This window comes from Patiria miniata, unplaced genomic scaffold (assembly GCF_015706575.1).
Source record: "Patiria miniata isolate m_02_andy unplaced genomic scaffold, ASM1570657v1 HiC_scaffold_24, whole genome shotgun sequence".
Taxonomy (NCBI): Eukaryota; Metazoa; Echinodermata; class Asteroidea; order Valvatida; family Asterinidae; genus Patiria; species Patiria miniata.
Genome location: NW_024037063.1, coordinates 1,772,245 through 1,790,798, shown reverse-complemented (window position 1 = coordinate 1,790,798; position 18,554 = coordinate 1,772,245). Strand labels below are relative to the sequence as shown.

The 18,554-nt window shown below is 40.5% G+C and overlaps 1 protein-coding gene and 1 non-coding gene across 2 annotated transcripts; both read right to left on the bottom strand.

Moving 5' to 3' along the window:
• Positions 1-341: 341 nt before the first annotated feature.
• Trnaa-ggc lies at positions 342-414 on the bottom strand. The gene has a single exon. It is a non-coding gene; the product is annotated as a tRNA-Ala (tRNA).
• A 290-nt stretch (positions 415-704) lies between these two features.
• LOC119732153 (glutamine--fructose-6-phosphate aminotransferase [isomerizing] 1-like) lies at positions 705-18,075 on the bottom strand. Its single transcript, XM_038205561.1, has 18 exons — positions 18,069-18,075; positions 17,112-17,219; positions 14,602-14,712; positions 13,662-13,787; positions 12,881-13,074; positions 12,146-12,299; positions 11,275-11,451; positions 10,435-10,527; positions 9,519-9,614; positions 8,923-9,020; positions 8,054-8,174; positions 7,493-7,650; positions 6,662-6,776; positions 6,377-6,504; positions 5,424-5,552; positions 4,961-4,999; positions 4,595-4,756; positions 705-1,468 (listed from the first exon to the last, which is right to left on the bottom strand). Exons 1-18 carry the CDS (start codon positions 18,073-18,075, stop codon positions 1,424-1,426), a joined length of 2,061 nt encoding a protein of 686 aa, XP_038061489.1. The 3' UTR covers positions 705-1,423.
• Positions 18,076-18,554: the final 479 nt, after the last annotated feature.

Here is an 18,554-nt window from a genome sequence, read left to right as displayed (position 1 = left end):
GTCCACGGATCACAAAAAGGTGTGTGTTCTTTCAGCAAAACGAAAACAATTCACACACATCCTTAGGTGATTTGTTTTCGTTTTGCTGAAAGAACACTGAACTTTTTGTGATCCGTGGACAGAACCTTAAAACGGCAGCTGTGTTTAAAATTCCGTAACTTGAAAAGTACATGAGTAATTTGAATGATTCTTGTACTAAACGGAAGCTTATGAATTGGGCTTTTTAATCCTAGATTTTGAAAGTGCTAGATGCAGAACTTTACTTAAAAAAATGGTACCGACATTAGGGTTTCATTTTTTTTTAGTCACCCTGTAATTATTTTAAGTTTGAACAAAGAAATTGACTGGAGCGGGGTTTGAACCTGCGACCTCCGGATTGCCGTTCCGGTGCTCTACCAACTGAGCTATCCAGCCCTATGTTGACGGTTCTCCACTCAGTCAATGTCTTTGTTTAAAGGCATAAAAACAATAACAACAATATTTCATTATTTTGGAATTTAGCTGTGGCATCAAGTTACTAAAACTAATGAAATCTCTTCGCTGGAATTTAGAATTATGAGATTTAACATATCGTGTGTGAAAATCTTCATGGAATGTAAAATAACACTTGGAATACTTTTTGAGTAACAAGAAAAAAATATATATAATGCCATTTATTAATTGATCCTATAACAAGAATCTCTTTATCAAGATGTTGGTGTGTGTTTTTTACTTGTGGAGATTAATTAAATTCCTAGGTCTGCCAAGCTTATTATGTAAAAAAAAAATCCCAAAGAATTCTTCAGTACTTTAAGTATTGTCATATAGCATATTTGCTACTTGTTTTGAAAATCATACAAATGTCCAGATACAAATGAAGTCAAAACCGCCACTCACAATAGTGAAATTACTGGCCCAGAAAATACCCTTTAAGTCACGCAAAGAAATATTAAGTACATTTCCCTATAAATCACTCACCCTGCATCAAAGCCGCTCACTGCTAAAACTTGTTTCTAACCTTAGTTTTGTTACAATCTTTGGAATAGAAAACATACACCCATGGTAAACAGAAAAGAAGAAAATGGAATTATTTTGTCCGATACCCTAATCGCTACAAATGACATATTGTGATCAAAGTTGTAGCGAAGAACTGTTGGACTACTGACATTTTTCAAAAAGCTTAATTTTTTTTTAAATCTCACATTTATTTCGGTATCCATCGTTAAAGCGTTTACTTTTCATTTGTCAATGTTCTCCGGCTGGTATACACACCAAAATACCTTTAAAAAAATTTGGCAAATAACTCAGTAACCCCAAAACACTCTACTGTAACGATGATTCTCTATTTAAAATTTGATTGGGGAAAGTCAGGAAGCTTATGTCACCATAACACTTGCACATGATCCCGTTGGCCCATAAAGAACAGCATCGACGTCTGGCGCCCTCACTCCACCGTGACAGACTTGGCCAAATTACGAGGGCAATCAACCTGCAGAGCGGGGGAATAAATTTAAAAAGCAACAGGAATTTAGAACTGATGTTATACATTATTTAAAACTTGTTAGTTTTGTTGTTGTTTTTTTTGGGGGGGGGTTTCAAGATGCAAAAAGACCTAGAAAAAAGTACGATATAAAAAAATAGATAACTGACTTGAAACAAGAGATATTAAATTTATAGTGTCGCAACTAAATGTACCACATGTCTCCTACTAGACTGCTCCCTATGCAATAGGAATAGCCAGACCAACAAACTGATGAAGGTTGTAAACTAACTCTATGGAATAGAAATCGCCAGACTGAGAAGCTGATTGCACTTGTTAACTAACCCCTTTGGAATTGGAAGAGCCAGACTAACAAGCTGATGAAGGTTGTAAACTAACCCCTACGGAATAGCCAGACTGACAAGCCCATGAAAACGTATAAACTGACCCCTCCGGAATAGGAATAGCCAGACTAACAGACTGATGAAAGTTACAACTAATCCCTACGGAATGGGAATAGCAAGACTGAAAAGCTGATGAAACCTGTAAAGCTAACTCCTGTGGAATAGGAATAGCCAGATTGGTGAGCTGATGAATGCTGTAAACTACCCCTGTGGAATAGGAATAGCCAGACTGACAAGCTGAAAAAGTTGCATACTACACCCAATGGAACAGGAATAGCCCAACTGTCTGGCCAGTTGATGGTAGTAGTAGCAGTAAACTTCTTCCTAATGAATAGCCGCACTAGTGACACTACTTTACCTACTATGTAATGGTTGACCAATTGATGCCAGAATTAAACTGCTCCCTATGGATCAGGAACAGCCACACTACCTAACCTACTGATCATGATAGCAACTTCACTAAGGCTGTTACTATGCCAGCATTATAATGTAGTGAATGAATCACAAGCTAGCCATGTATCTTGAATGCATAATTTGATATCAAAGGCTCCGATAAGCAAGGGAATATTAAATAGTTAAAGTAACAAATTATTGAAGGAGACTTGAAGTAATAATATTTTTGATGGACCATTACTTAAAAGTTCCCTTTTTGAATACCTTGGGGACCTTTCACACAGCACAGCACAGCAAAGGTCAAGGTTTTAAGGTATTGAAAAGAAGAGTTACGACCCAAAGAGAGGAGATGTACATGTACAATGTACACATGTATACACATGTACATGTTGCATGTTTAGTTCATAGCACAGTGACCATAAAATGCAGAAGGGAGGGAGATCAAAAGAGAGAACAGCACATGTCTACACATGAGCTGTTCTGAATTGAGGAAGCTCCCAGGTGGCCGGGTTTTTTTCCCTGGCGGACGGCAATGGGAAGTATTAGGAAAAATTTGGGATCTTTGTGACGAAGAGGAAGCAACCCCAATCCATCAGAAAGCAAAAGCTGGACATGGCGGGATAAAGGTTTTCCCCCCGAAAAAGCCATGATCTTGTGTATAGAGGAATCCGGTGACCAGGGTTAGAAGCTTTTGCGGTGGTGTCATGCTCACGCGCATACTGCACGCGTTCTTAAAGACAAGGCGCACGCGCATTTTGGTATTCCTATTGGTCGACGGAGCCCGGAGTGCATGCGTACTACCTGAGCGCAACTCGCGCAAGCCTTGCGCCACCGCAGAAAATGGCTGCCACCGGATTTGTCTAAAGAGGAGCAAGAACCTTTCTTACAGGGCGAAAGGAATCCCAGCCAAATAGGCATATTATTTATTTTGAGATTTTGTGTCTCTCAAACAAATTACTGGTCTGGTGATGCCAATACAGGTTTAAAAAAATCTATGCAAATCGAAAACTTTTTGTCTAATTTGGTTTGAGTGAAAAGTTGTTTGAAATTCTTAAGACTCTAAAGATAACTATAAAACTAGATAAAGGACATGATATGAGACCCACCTCCGCGTCAAAGATGATCCTTTTATGCAAAACACCATGAGAAAAGCAAGCAAACGGAAATTTTTATTGATTCGCATTTTCAATTGTATTTCATGAGTCTAAAATATTTTGGGGGGATTTGGGGGAAATGTACCATAACAGGCCTCGAGAAATAAGAAAAGAAAATGCAGTGCACTTTGTTTAACCTTCAATGGAATTTCAACGAATAGCGCCCTCTACTGTTGAAGACCATGAATTATGAAAGGTTTACGAAATCATGGTTTCCCACTCAGATTTGGCAATATGCTCCAGCCTCACGATTTTATACCAGCTGTCGAGAAGTGTGGTTTTGGCAAATGGCTTTATTGAAGCTAGCCCTATAAACATGGCCCAAAAACTGGACTTCCTCCGTATTGTGAGCCACAGGCCGGCGATAGCAACATGTGTGGAAAGCTGTTGAGGAAATTTAGAATCAGGACCCTTTTTTTTTTACTTGATAGTCATAATGGTAGCGACTGACCTGGTTAGTAACCGAGAACAGATGTCTAGTTATCCTATAATTTTAAGGCATAATTTGCAGAGTTTGTCCACAATTGATTTCAGTATTTTTCTATAGGTCAGGGGTCATGCACCCATGATTTCTTAATTTTCCCTAGTTCTTAACTTGGTAAGTATCTTCAATAGCGAATGTCAAGTGAAAAAATAACAGTTGATTTCCTTAAAACAACTTTTCGACACATGATATGTTGCTATCGCCGGTGTGTGGCTCACAGAAGGAGTCCAGTATTTGAGCCACATTTGTGAGGCGTTCTGGCAATATGAGACAGAACTGGGCAGAGGTCGAAATGAGGGTTTGTTGGAAAAGAGAATAAATTCTCCTTACAATACTATTTGATGCACTCAATCGGACATTCCGTTGAAAAGTTATGACCGTTTAAAGTCCACATTTACTGACGTGTCAAGTATGTAAAACACGGAGAAAAAGGCCTTTATAGTTTCGAGTTTTGTACTTGTGAAAGTGAGAGCATTCCAATTGCCTTGCCTTAAAAAAAAAATTATTTCATGATTTTTATAGTTTCTTTTAAAATATGTGAAGTAGAAAAATCAAACATTACAAATATCAATAAATCTGAATATCGAAAATCATCACCCCCGTTCGGTTGTTGTCAGTTTTCGCCACAGCGGCCCGTGCCCAGTTCCGTCTCATTTTGCCAGAACGACTCACATACTTGGAAACTGGCTAATAAACTTACGTCAAATCCGCGCAGCACGGCGATGTGGAATGCTAGCAGTTGTAGCGGAATGACGCTCAGGATTCCCTGCAGGCAGTCAACGCAGCCCGGGATTCCGATGGAACGCGAGGCCATACGCTGCATCTCCGCGTCGTTCTTGTCGCAGATGACGATAGGCCGACACTACGAAGGAACAATCACTTTTAATCAGTTCAGTATGAAAGGAAAACCTTTTTTTTTTATAAATGGGCATACCAAAATCATTCGTGGCAAAAGTTGTCAGAGTTCAGCAAATGCCGAACTACAATTCACATATGTTTAACAATATCATATTGTAAGAAACAAATAATTATAACATTTTTTAAATAAAAAATATACTTTACATACCTTTCTTGCCAGCACTTCATGAAGAGCATTCTGGCATTTCTGTAAAACAAAAATAATATTTAGAGTCGTAAATATTAAACAAAAAAATTTTAGAGTCGTAAATATGAAGAAGAAAAACATTCTACCCTTTCAGATTTTTTTTTTTTTTTTTGTAAATCTGATTTTCTTCAGTGTAATTTCTCTTGGACTCATTTTGAACATTGAAGAAATGTTCATTTTAACCCATTAAATACATATACATTTTCTGCAATTTGTAAAGGGAAATTAGAAAACATTTCCAAGTCAATGTAACTACCAACTCTCAATGGCCAGCAACTGGGGTAATAGTGGTTCAGCTGTATCATTATCTAACAACCAAAAAGTTCCAAACCTCTTAGACCATTTTGAAGATATCAGAGGATCACGGTTACTTAATTCTTATTTGAGGTTCGGCAAAATAAAAGGATTTAAAACCTGGTCTCACCGTGTAAGTTCCATCTTTCATTGCGATCAGTATGACTGGCATGTCTTCGTCCACTAGTGCCAGGGGACCGTGCTTTAATTCGCCGGCCAGGATCCCCTCTGAGTGCAGGTAACATAACTCCTTGATTTTCTGCAAATCCAAACATCAAATTTTCAATTTCATGGATCTGCTAAGCACAGAAAATATTTGCTTAGCAAAAAAATGGTCACCAGCCAAAATACCATGCCATGTGCATTCCTTGTGACTGGTTCCCCGCTGATTTTTGCTGAGCGCTTAAATTTGCTAAGCATTATTTTCTGCTTAGCTGGCTACATGAAATTGGGACCTCAGGAACAATATCATTGTGCTGCTAAGCTGGAAAAAATTGTGCTAAGCAAAATATATCAGCTGGGAGCTATTTGCAAGCATTATGCACAAAATAAATGCAAAGTACAATATTAATATTCAGCAAACCCCTCCCCAAACTGGTTTCTGCAACCTTACTTTTTTTCAGAACATAAATGGAGAGACCATAAACGAGTCTATCCATCAAACCCTTGTAATATGTTGATACCAACGAGCAAAAGCACTTTTCCTCTAAAAACCTACCAACGCCCCTTCCAGACATGTGGCAAAGTTGAAGCCCCGCCCCTTAAGAACAAGCCCCGCCCCCATGACCTACCAACGCCCCTTCCAGACATGTGGCAAAGTTGAAGCCCCACCCCTTAAGAACAAGCCCCGCCCCCATGACCTACCAATGCCCCTTCCAGACATGTGGCAAAGTTGAAGCCCCACCCCTTAAGAACAAGCCCCGCCCCCATGACCTACCAATGCCCTTTCCAGACATGTGGCAAAGTTGAAGCCCCACCCCTTAAGAACAAGCCCCGCCCCCATGACCTACCAATGCCCCTTCCAGACATGTGGCAAAGTTGAAGCCCCACCCCTTAAGAACAAGCTCCGCCCTCATGACCTACCAATGCCCCTTCCAGACATGTGGCAAAGTTGAAGCCCCGCCCCATCAGCAGAATGCTCTTCTCTTCTTGCAACTCCTCAGCGAGCTTCTTGATCTTATCATCCATCTGTAGAACTTCCTTGATCAGATCTGTTGGAAAGAGAAGCGTAGTTTGGAATTAGTGGAAACCTCAAAAGCAGATTTAGCCTTCGTCAACAAACTGAATAACCATGACTATGCACTGTCTGAGAGCCGGCAATATTTATTGCTAGAATGAAAAAAGAGAAAGAAACAAATTCCAGCCTACCAGGTAACCTCTTGAGATCTGAAATGATGTTCTTTCGCCTCTCTACTCCAGACAGTCGGTCCTGGTTCATCATGAGCGCGAACATGACCAAGGAGATGAACTGACTGGTGTAAGCCTGCAGACAAGACAAAACACAGGTAACATGAGAGGGTGGTTTAAGTCAATACACAAGCAAGACCCAAAGCATTCCTTTGTCATTGATCGTCCCCTTATAACTTTTGACCTGACTTGGAACAAAACTTGCGACTTGGCTAGTGAAGGACTTGAGAAAGGATAGAAATAGGCAATATGACAGTACGTTCAAGTGTGACCTGTCACCACAAAATGAGTTTCAAGTCGGAAATTGTTGATCTTGTTTTGTTTTCAGGTGAACGTTAATCTGTAAGTTCCGTTTTACCTTTTTCCCATTTTTGTGTTTTGTCAAACATCTTTAAATCCTATTTTTATCCTATTTTAACACCAGTGCAGGATATTTAAATGCCATTTTCTCAAGAATCAGTTTCACGACTTCAAGTAAGTTGGAGGTCTTTATTTGCGTTACTGAACTCAGTACCCCTAAACGTTATATACCACTAGAAAGATCTTGTTCTGAAGAATCCAGATATATATATCTTAATTCTTGTGAGTGACTTGTGATTGACTTATGATTGACTTGTGATTGGCTTTTGATTGGTTTGCGAGTGACTTGTGACTGACTTCTGATTGACTTGTGATTGGCTTATGATGGAATTGTGATTCACTTGTGGTCGACTTAAAATTCCCTTACGATCAAATAGAAATAATTAGATGGAAATAATTCTTCATTATCTGTCTTGACAGACTTGGTCATACCTTGGTGCTAGCCACACCGATTTCAGGTCCAGCGTTGATGTGAACACCGCAGTGCGTCTCCCTAGAGATGGTGCTGCCGACAGTGTTTGTGATTCCTACCAGGAGGGCGCCGTTTCCCTTGCAGTAACGCAGGGCATTCAGAGTATCGGCAGTCTCACCTAGAATGTAGAAATTCTGGACATTACGTGACCGATATTTTCTGTACCCAATTCAATATTCACAAAACCTTTAAAAATATTTCGCAACTCGTCACGTCAGTGCAACAAGGTCATAACTCCATTCTGCAACAAAGACGTATCTCGCGCGAACACGCTTCGTGCAACAAGGTTGTATCTCGACGTCCATTGACTTTGTGTGAGATACGACCTTTTGACATTCTGAAACTCGCGTTTCACGTACGGCCCATTTTAGGAGATACGACCTTGTTGCACGGACGCGATGAACTAGAGTTCCACATTTTGGTTTCTCAGTTGTATAGACATTTTTCAAATCAGTTTCACAAAAAAATACACAATTGCAAAATTTCAAACAATTTTTGAAAAAATCTTATGGAAGTTTTACCTGACTGGCTGATGAAGAAGCAGACGTCGTCCCTGAAGATGGGCGTGCGACGATCCAGGAAGTCGCTGGACAGCTCTATCATGACTGGCAGCTGGGTCAACTCCTCCATGAGTTGTCGCGTCTGGAAAAATAAAGTCAAGCAACAAAACACCACAAACTATGAACTTCTATTGCAACTTCTGATGCAATGAAAGCTCTTCCTACTGAAGTGTAACTGTTGGATCCTGTGGTGGCTAGCAAGCTGGTCTTGGGTAAGTAGACTTGTTAAGCTGGCCTCAGGTCGACCTTGCGACGACACAGATCAGTTGGCGACTGACTTTTCAGAATCAAGCTGCATCTGAGCTACAACCGTCGGGAACATCTCAGTTGCCGATTTTGTGCGACCTGAGTGTAACTCAACGATATTATAACAATCGGCATCAGTTGGCGCTCACAAAAATCCCCAGTCGCAAGAGAAGAAAAATTTCAACTTCTGCGGCGTGTTCCGCGACAATCACACGATTTCTCAGTTTTGTGACCTGAGCATTATTTTTCTGCTTGATGCCGAAGGCTCCGTAGTGGTGCAAGCAAATTCGCAGGTCGTCCTGAGGCCGGCTTTAGATTTTGTTACACTTGGAAGAGAAACATGTCCCATGGGTTCATAGCTTGCTGAGATTGATACACACAATTTTCAAACATGTCAACCTCTCTGTTTTCAAACACGAACGTTACATCTCTTGGTCCTATGTACTGTATCAGTGCACCTGAACAACCAAACAAACTTTGGGAAGAGCAGGGCCCTGGTATTTCTTGCCAGCTGCATAATATTTTTTTGCAAAGTGGACATAAAGTTAAAGATGATCGTAATGCTTCTTGTCATTAACACTTACAGCCATGGCCGAGTGGTAACTCGTTCCACAGGCGATGAAGATCAGTCTACGGCAGCGATTGACGTCTAACAGGTAGTTCTTCAAACCGCCAAGATTCACTGAAAAAAAAACACAAGGAAAACCAAATGTAATTTCAACAAAATCAATCCATTGTGGACTTCCCTGTACAAACGTGTAGGTTGTCAAAACAGAAATGAATCTTTAATTCAGCCAAACTCTAAACCATTTTGACTAAGAACTTTCCCATTCCCCTCTCAAAATTCACTACTGCCCAGCAACCCAATGGTACATTTTTTTAATAATGCTCTTTATTTTTTTACGAAAATTGGGTCCGATGAAATTTAAAGTGACTGGCATCTCCCGTCCTAAATCTCACAAAAACTTTAAAAATAAAAAACTTGGTGGGTTTTGAACGATCAGGGAGGCAACGCATTAAAAACCAGGAAGAGCTTTAAACAAGCTTTCATTGTGTATGTTTTAAGTTCACCCGACTTTATGGTTTTGAAAATTTGGCACTAAAAGGGGGTCTTGGAAGACTAATTTGTGCGAAAAAGCAACATCTTTCAAATATTTCTATTTCATTTGAAGGTACTAACCTATGTGGTCATCAAAGTTGAGTCGTCCCCTCATGGTGTTGATAACGCTCTCTGGCTGCTCAAATATCTCCTTCTGCATGAAGTAGTTGTAGTTCCCTGCATTGAGAGAGATAATTTCGTGTGAGCTTACACCAGTTTTGAGGTCAAAGGTATCTGTGATGGACCACAAGCCATCACCAAGCAATCACAGGTCATGCATAACGAGGAAGTATAGTAAAACTGGAAAGGACACTGGAAAACTGTCAAAGCTAAATATTATGTATCATCATGCAGGCTGGATTATCCAATTGGCACTGTGACTAGGGCCTACGAAATATTCTGGGCCTACAAAAATGTTTAGGGCCTACGAAAATACCAGTGTGCCACAAAACACACGCACCAAGACAAACCCCCACGCAGACACAAGAAAAGTTTTAGCATCTCTCTCTCTGCGTTTTCGACTTTGGGAAAGCTTCAAACTAGCTAGTACATAGCTGACTGCAAGCCTCAATATGTGTAATACATTGTAGTAACTGGTAGCGAACCCAATACAGTAATACATTGTACAGGCTTTTAGAGCTACCAGTTTGGCCTGGCTTGCTTAGTACAGCTTAGCATAGCTTAACATCAACATGAAATGCGAGGCTTGATATTGGTGCCGGTGCCTAGGGCGGAGTAGGGCCTACTGAACACTGGTGCCTAGGGCCTACGGAACACTTAATATGGCCCTGTCATTAAGTATGGGTTGAAGAGGATTCCACAAGTTTTCCATGACTTTTTTCTTGGAATATCAACTTTCCATGGCTCCTTGTAAAATAACAAAATTCTGTGACTTTTCCATGACTTTCAATGATAGCTCTGAATTCCAGGTTTTTTCCATGATTGTGGGAACGCTGACAATTAATGGACAAACTAACATTATTTTGAGGGAGCTTACCCTTCATAATCTGCTGGAGCTCCATCTTGAGGGTCTGTACCTCGCGGGACATCAGATCGCCTTCCTCCTTCTTGATTCGGTGAATCGACAGGCCTGTATACGACATCAAAAATATTCAATGTGTAGGGTGCGCTATGCTTGCAACGCAGCATTTCATGTTTGCCAGGAAAAGCTCACAGTAATTACAGACTATACTGCAATGAATGGTTTCTTGAAGAGTAAGTGACTTTTATATTTTTGACTTATTGGCACAAATTTGGTGCCAACATTCAAATAACAGGCAATTTCGGACCAGGTTTTTTTTCAGACCCGGTAATTTCTGAATGCTAATTTTAGACCTGGTAATTTCAGAACCGGTAATATCAGAATGGTAATTTCAGAATGGGTTATTTCAGAATGGTTAACTTCACACTGGGTACTTTCAGACTGGGTAATTTTCGACTGGTATTTTCAGACTGGTAATTTCGAACCAGGTAGTATCAGAATGGTAATTTCAGACCAGGTAGTATCAGAATGGTAACTTCAGACCAGGTAATTTCAGGCAAAATGTACATTGTCCTGGAGTGCCATGGTTCAATAGTTACAGTGTCTGACTCATGTGCGATGGTGAGTGGGTTTCAAACCCTCAAGTGGAACACGGTGCTTGTGTTCTTGGGCAAGACACTTTACTACAATTGCCTCTCTCCAAAAAGGAGTACCTGTGAGGGTAGCCACCAGATTGTGCTGATCTCATGCTGCTGCAGATAACTGGTCTCATGGCCTGATGAACAGGGGTAATAATTGTGAAGTTCCTTAAGGCTGTGGTATAAAGCAATAAATAAGAACCATGAGGAAACTCACATCCGTCTTGCACCGCTGCTACGTCGTTGTCCTCCAGGTAGATGACTCGGTTGGTGTGCTCGATGACGGCGCTGGCGTCGCTTGCAAAGAAGTACTCGGCCTCCTTGGACTCGCCCATAATCTCAAAGTTACTCATGCTGGCCGACCGCTCCAGAGTTTCTGGATTTGGATTTGTCGCTGTGAATGAGACGGAACCTTTCATATAAAATAACTAGCTTGAAACTGCATGCACACGCACTTTGTTGCATCCTATTCTCTCAGTCCATCAGCAACATGAACAGTCGTTCAAAAAGAACTGATGTACCTGCACAACACAGAAATTTGCAGAGCGCCGGCACAGAAATTTTCTGCTAACCCTGTAAGCAAAGAATATTTAGTTAAGAGAACCCGTGGAGTGTCATGGCTAGGCGGTTAAGAGCGCACCGGACTCATGCTCTGGTTTCTCAGAGGCAGCAGAATGTGGGTTCGAGCCTGGGTCTGGACACTGGTGCCCTTAAGCAAGGCACTTAACCAATATTGCTTCGTCCTTCATATGGGACGTAAAGCCGTAGGTCCTGTGTGTTATGCCATGCACGTAAAAGCACCCAGTAACTTATCGCTAGTAAGTGTTTCTGGCCTCCTGTAAAATTCTCCTGCCAAGTATTTAAGAGAAGAACCATCCGAGTACCCAAATTCCTTGTCTATCCCAAAATATACACACCATGTGCAAAGTCTCTGCAACAGTTACCAAACTTCTTTTTTTTTAACCGCAAAATTTGAGCAGTTTTTCCAAACTTCAGAGACTGAGCTACAATTTGGGGAAACCCCTCGGAGTGAATCTTGGGGTCAGAGGTCAGAGTTCAAAGGGCAATGATGACACACTACTACTCACATCTGCGTTCTTTCTCTTTGTACAGGATCGGCACGTAGTCGCTGTTCAGCTTCTGTTTGGTCTTGATCCCGATGAGCAGGGGGCTACCCCGCCTCGAGGCCACACACTGGCCAGGGAAGTTGGTGCTCATGAAAGCCAGTGCAAAGGCACCCTCCTGCATGCACACAGGTGGAAAAGATGGATACAGAGCGCTTCAAGAGGAGCAAGGGCGAATTCAGGACAAAATTTTTTGGGGGGCCGCAAAAAGTGTGTCCAAAAAAATACGGCGTGGGGTTTGTGGCCCGCTCAAGAGCCACGAAAATGTTTTGGACTTTACATGCTCTGTGGTGCGATCTGAGGCAATTTCTGACCACTTTAACCAAATTTTGTTGAGGAAAATAGGGTGGTGTACGTACTGCCTGCCTTTATTGCGACGTTACTTAAAAAAAAAAAAAATGGGTTCATTTTTTTTTGGGGGGGGGGAAATGGCCCACGTTGCCCCCCCCCCCCCCCCCCCCCCCCCCGGATCCGCCCTTGAAGAGGTGATGGAATTTATTTCATGTGCTAGTCTAATTTTTGACCTGATGGATTTGGCTGCACTGGCCGGGCTTGTCGTTTTGACAAGCATCACATGTTGTTGTGTTCAGCAGTGTTTCTAGCCGAAAATCCCCAGGAATTTTGAGTTCAGATTTTGGACACAATAATGAGGGTAATTCCAAAAAGGAAAGAAAAAGCATATAACTTTTTCCCACATACCAGCTGAACAATGGCACTTTCCACCAGTTCTCGGAAGGACAAGTGCGTGTCCTCTCGCGTGTCGTAGATGTACTTGATGAGTTTGGCGATGACTTCGGTGTCGGTGTCCGACTCGAAGGTGAAGCCTTTGCTCAGCAGGAAGGTCTTGATGTCCTTGTAGTTGGTGATGATCCCGTTGTGAATCACCAAGAACTCTGGGATTGTACAGAAACAAGAATTTGCCAATTAATGTACTTGGTACTTGGTACTTGGTTGGTTCTTCTAAAGACTTCCACAAGGGAGTATTACTAGGAGGCCAGAAACACCAGGGCAAACCCCTTCTCTTAGGCGATAAGTGTTACTGGGTTCTTTTACGTGCGTTAGGCCTTATACAACACACAGGACCTCCGGCTTAGCGTCACATCCAAAGGACGAAGCAATAATGGTCAAGTGCCTTGCTCAAGGGCACGAGTGGCTTTAAATTGTGAAATGGGAGGAATATTTATCGCTCGGTAAAATCTGGACTTTTCCATTTCACTCGGCTTCGTCTCGTGAAATAAAAAAGTCCAGATTTTACCTTGCGATAATATTCCTCCCATTCCACGCTGAGCCACTCAATATCTGTATACTATCGTCATGACGTCACTTTCCATCCACACAGCTCCTGTTGCATCACATTATATCACATTGCTTTTTGGTCCCATCACCAGAACGTTGTGAAAAATTTTTCAAAGTAAATCAAACTTGGATTCTGAGTAGTGGTAAAACCATTCGGCCAACCACACAGTTGGATGATTCTTACCGTTGTTTTCTCCGGACCGCTGGGGATGACTGTTGATCTCATTAGGCACACCGTGGGTCGCCCAGCGAGTGTGGGCGATGCCGCAGTGTATGTCAAACTCCACATCCAAGTCCAGATCCTCTTGCACTGGCAGTGAGGAAATTCAAAAAAGATCAACGCTTCATTACAGTAACCCAAACTACAGTGGAAGTCAAATTAGGTTTTGCCCTTCACCGACGTTTTTTAAAAGGGCAAAACCTAATTTGATTTATATCACCCCGGCGCAAAAAAAAAAAAAATTCCATCTTATTACAGTGGAAGGTCGTTATACCGAACACCGCTATACTGAACATCTAGCTATACTGAACATCGTGCTTGGCTCCCGATTTTTGAGTACAAAACATACTAAACATTGTTGTTTTAAAAACGTCAGCAGAAGAGTGACAAGTGGCTGTTATTTCCCCAAGGAATAGAAGGGGAAAGCCACCCGTTGCTGTAGGTAGTAAGCCCAAAAACTGAGCAATTAAATAATTCAATAAGTAGGCACGTGTTCAAAGTCGTTTTTAACTACCAGGGCGAAGTTCCGAAGGGCGCTATTTATTGAAAAGTGAGTACTGGAGCACCAGCAGCTTAAAATCGCTATACCGAATGAACGCTAGTACAAACAATTTATGTGGATCCCGCGATGTTTGTTATAGCGGCGTTCAACTGTATATAAAATCAAACAAACTGACTGACTGACAGGAATCCAAGTTAGAAAACTCCCTTATGGAGCAACAAAATTACGGGAGAGGGATCTGAACCAATGACCATGAGAACAGCGTACCAGCACTCAACCAACTGATCCATCGAGTCTTCTATTGGGCCTTCTCATGGGGCACTAATGAACTTGTATCTTTTCTAAAAATAAGATTTTTCAACCTATTCCTCATTTTGACAGAGTGGGCCATAGTAAACTCACTGGCGATCTCCTCCTCCAGGGCCTTAACCTTTCCCTGTTTCTTGATGATACGGCTCGTATGGCACTTCTTATCATCTGTAGGGCTGACGTTCCTCCCTTCGATCGCAACACCTTTAACAAAACAAGACAAATAAATTAATCAATACTTTTATTCCAACAAAGGTGAGCACAAATTGCAAATTTTAAAAGAAAATCTAACCACCCCAAAAAAAATAATAGACAAACCAAAAAAATTAAAACACCATACATGTCTCCTGTGTATTGTACACTAGCAGTACATGTGCAATTTTGATGTTAAAAATCAATATTTAGTTTTTCCCACAAAAACATGTAATTAAATCTCTAATTATTCACTAAATTGTTTTGAAATACAGCTTTGTATTGTACACTAACAGTACACATACATAGTTCATGTATAACTCTGACATCATTATGCATGGCCATACCGGTAGGCGGTAGATGCAATGTTTTTGTTTTAAAGGGAATATACATCATTTGCTTTTGCTGTAATTTTCAGAAATGGATGGAATTGGGGGGTTGGAAATATATAGCAAATATAGTTACACTGACTTTTTTGAGGTTTTGGGTTCGAAAATGCTATAAAAACCAAGAAAAACAATCATTTTCCTGTAGTCTGGTTCCCTGACTCCATATAAGAAGAAACAGAGAAGTTTACATACATTGGGGAATTGTTAGGTCAGGAAACCAGTCTAGCTGGCTTGTACCCGTTCATAGGTGTGTAATCGATTGCAAACAAGTGCGATGGTCAATTGGGGCCAGTATTTGAAAAAAAGCCAGTTTTTTTCCAACGCTGGTCGGCCGACCAGCGTTGGAAATTGATACAAAAATGCCACTTTTCTTGAAAATGACAGTATACCAGGTGCCATGATTTTACAGGATGCTTTACACTGTCATTCACTAACAGTCCAGCAAGGTATTTCAAAATGATTTGGTAGTTTTATTTTTTGATGTTTGCAAATGTTGTATTTTCCCTTTAAATGTATATTTCTCTTTATCATATTTACTTGTAAGTTGTAACTACGTATACCGGTACAACTACGTGTTTAATGTCAAAAATGTGAAGATCAGTGCATAACGTGAACATTGATTCTTTATAAATCAAAATATTCGGACAGAAAAACATGCCAAAACACCCAGGGAAATGAAAACACATTTACAAATTAAAAAAACAACCCAGCCTACTAAAAAATTCATTGCGTACGCCCAACTCTTCACTTCTTGTCAGAATTTGTTTTGAGTGTGGGTCCAGTTTGTTTTGATTACCAAGGTCACAAATCCCACCTAGAACGACCTTGGCCCTTGCGTTCCATTCTTCTATTTCACACCTTGCCTTGTTTTTTTTATTCTTACAAAAAAAAAAGGCCAGGCCTAAATATTTGGTTTCTGGTCCAGTGCGCTAGTGCATAAGATTTATACTTAGGCCATTTTATAAATTTTGGGTCCACTTTTTTTCCTGTCCCTGTTACATCTGACATCTATGATTTGATAATTCTGATGCACTCCTTAATGCAGTCGTCCACCAAGAACAATTATGAAAAGCAAACTACTTACCCAACAAATAAAAAATTGTTTTGAAATCATTCTTAATGATACTTGAATGGCAAATTACAAATTACTAAGGTAACAGGGACAGGAAAATGTCAGACTTTGGACCCTAAATTTATAGAATGACCAAATTAATTAACATTCTCGGTGCAAAAGACGTTTTGGAAAAATTACTTTTCACTGCACTGAAAACTGAACTACATACATGTGCACTTTAAGTTGATTAGAATTTGACTAAAAATTATCAGTTTTAAAACTGAGATATTTTGCACGTTTATGTGTAAACAGTATGTTCCCAAAATGACGAAACTGCATTGGGCAATAGGAACTATGGCCAACACATCTGGCGAAATCAATATCAGGATTTTGCAGTGTTCGATACACAAGCAGCTGTTTGGGGCTTTGTAAACATATTTGTATAAAAATAGCGTCATATCATTTAGTATGAGCCATTGATTTCTTGCAAAAACTTTATAGTAATAAAATTATGCAAAATGTTTATGCAAATGTTGTCTTGGGAACAGAATTCATCCCATGTGAAACACTGTCCATATTTTCATCTGCAACACAGACAAAGTGACATTAGAAATGAATGATTTAATTACAAAAGGGCAATACCGTGACACTTTAGAAGCCAATTTCAAATTTTAAGGGAAAAAAACAATGTCCTTTTAAATTTTTAAATATGAATATTAATGAGCACAGTAACAGTTTGACGCCAAATATGGACATGGTGTTTTTTTACTTATGAACTGCTATTTGGTTTACACGTTTGTATTGCCCAAACATTTTACTGTTGACCACACCAAAAATGAATGTAACTCAACCAACAAGGTTTAATGTGACTTGGTTTTTTTTAAAAAATGGAAAGATTCATCTACAAAAAGTTACTCAAACAGTCTATTTGAGGCATTTGAAATTAGTCTGGTGCCGGCCTACATTACCTGCCGAGTCATAGCCCCTGTACTCCAGACGTTTCAGGCCATTGATCAGCGTCTCCAAGATAACCTTACGCTGTTTTGGTACCAAGTGGTTGATGTATGCGAATATTCCTGGGTTCAAAATTGGGAGAAAAATTGGTTGAAACAATAAGTGAACTCTTTCCACATTGTACAAGATTAGGGCTGAATTATTCCAAACTTGTTTGTATTTTGAAACATAAAATTTTGAACTTGTCTTTTCGTTCTCTTATGGAACGGGGTTCTACACGATTACCCACATTAACATAAAAATGAACAATAAAAAATGAGGAAAATGACGAATTTGTGGAGGACGTTTTTTTAGGGTCGCTTAGTCTAGTTACAATCTCACTTTTACAATGTAGTTTTGTCTCCAACGTTACATGTGAATTCCTGATAAACATGTCAGCTCGAGTTACTCATGGAGGTATAAGTACGCCTACATTTTGGAAAGAATGTTGCAACCTGACGCCACTTCAGCAGTCATGTTCAAAGTTTATGGAGAGTCAAGAACATTTTGTAACTTAAGCGTTTCCTAACAAAATTGGAAATGTTTCTCAATGATCCCATGATATATTCATGTTTTAGTCTTTATTCCCTCAATATTTTTGCAATGACTGATCTTTTTTCATTGAGATGATTTAGGCCCCTATTTATGAACAAAAAAGTGGACTCAGGTTGGAACATTGTTTCCTAAACGGAATTATTTTGCATTTAAATAACTGGGTGCATTTTCAAAACATCGAACATCAATGATCGACGATCGATCTCACGACAACGGGCGGTCATGACGACGCGGTCAACGGTCGGTGATCGTGAACGGCCCCGAGCGGGTTTACCCCCGAGCGTACCCCACAACAATTTCAATGAATGGAACTTAGCCTAACCTAAGTTATCAAGGAAAAAAACACCATTTTAAGAGTTGAACATTGGTCGACTTACCACACATCTTGAGAGCAGAACACACTCCGAGCTCCAGGAATCTGTGATGAATCAAAGTTCTTATTTGGGCCGCACTCGCTGCCGAGAAATGCTTCGAGCTGACGACCAACGATCACTCGGATACTCAGCTACAGCTCAGAAGCAACGTGTCAAACCTGTGTAAATCCGTAAACAGTACGCACTACCGATCCGGTTCCTAGCAGTTCGGTACCACGGTGGAAGCTAACCTGCTCGGCACTCGTTCAAAACAATAGTCAGTGCAACGCGAAGTGAATGCACAATGTATATTGTACCGAGTTTGTAAGTACCGAGGCTGTCTTATCCAGGTTGATATGTACCGGACTGCAAAATCACTTGTTCCATGTGTACAGTACAGCAGGTCAATAGCGCCACCCTTTTAGAAATACATGTGTACTAGTGAAAAGCAGATGTGGGCGTTCACACAAATCACTGCACTGACGAAATATTTGCATTTTCTGTCATCAT

Excerpts from the sequence above, each read along its gene's own strand:
- LOC119732153 (XM_038205561.1), bottom strand. Across the intron at positions 14,713-17,111 it reads CAGGGGCTATGACTCGGCAG|GTGTTGCGATCGAAGGGAGG; the intron begins GTAATGTAGGCC and ends GTTTTGTTAAAG. Across the intron at positions 9,021-9,518 it reads CAACTTTGATGACCACATAG|TGAATCTTGGCGGTTTGAAG; the intron begins GTTAGTACCTTC and ends TTTTTTTTTCAG.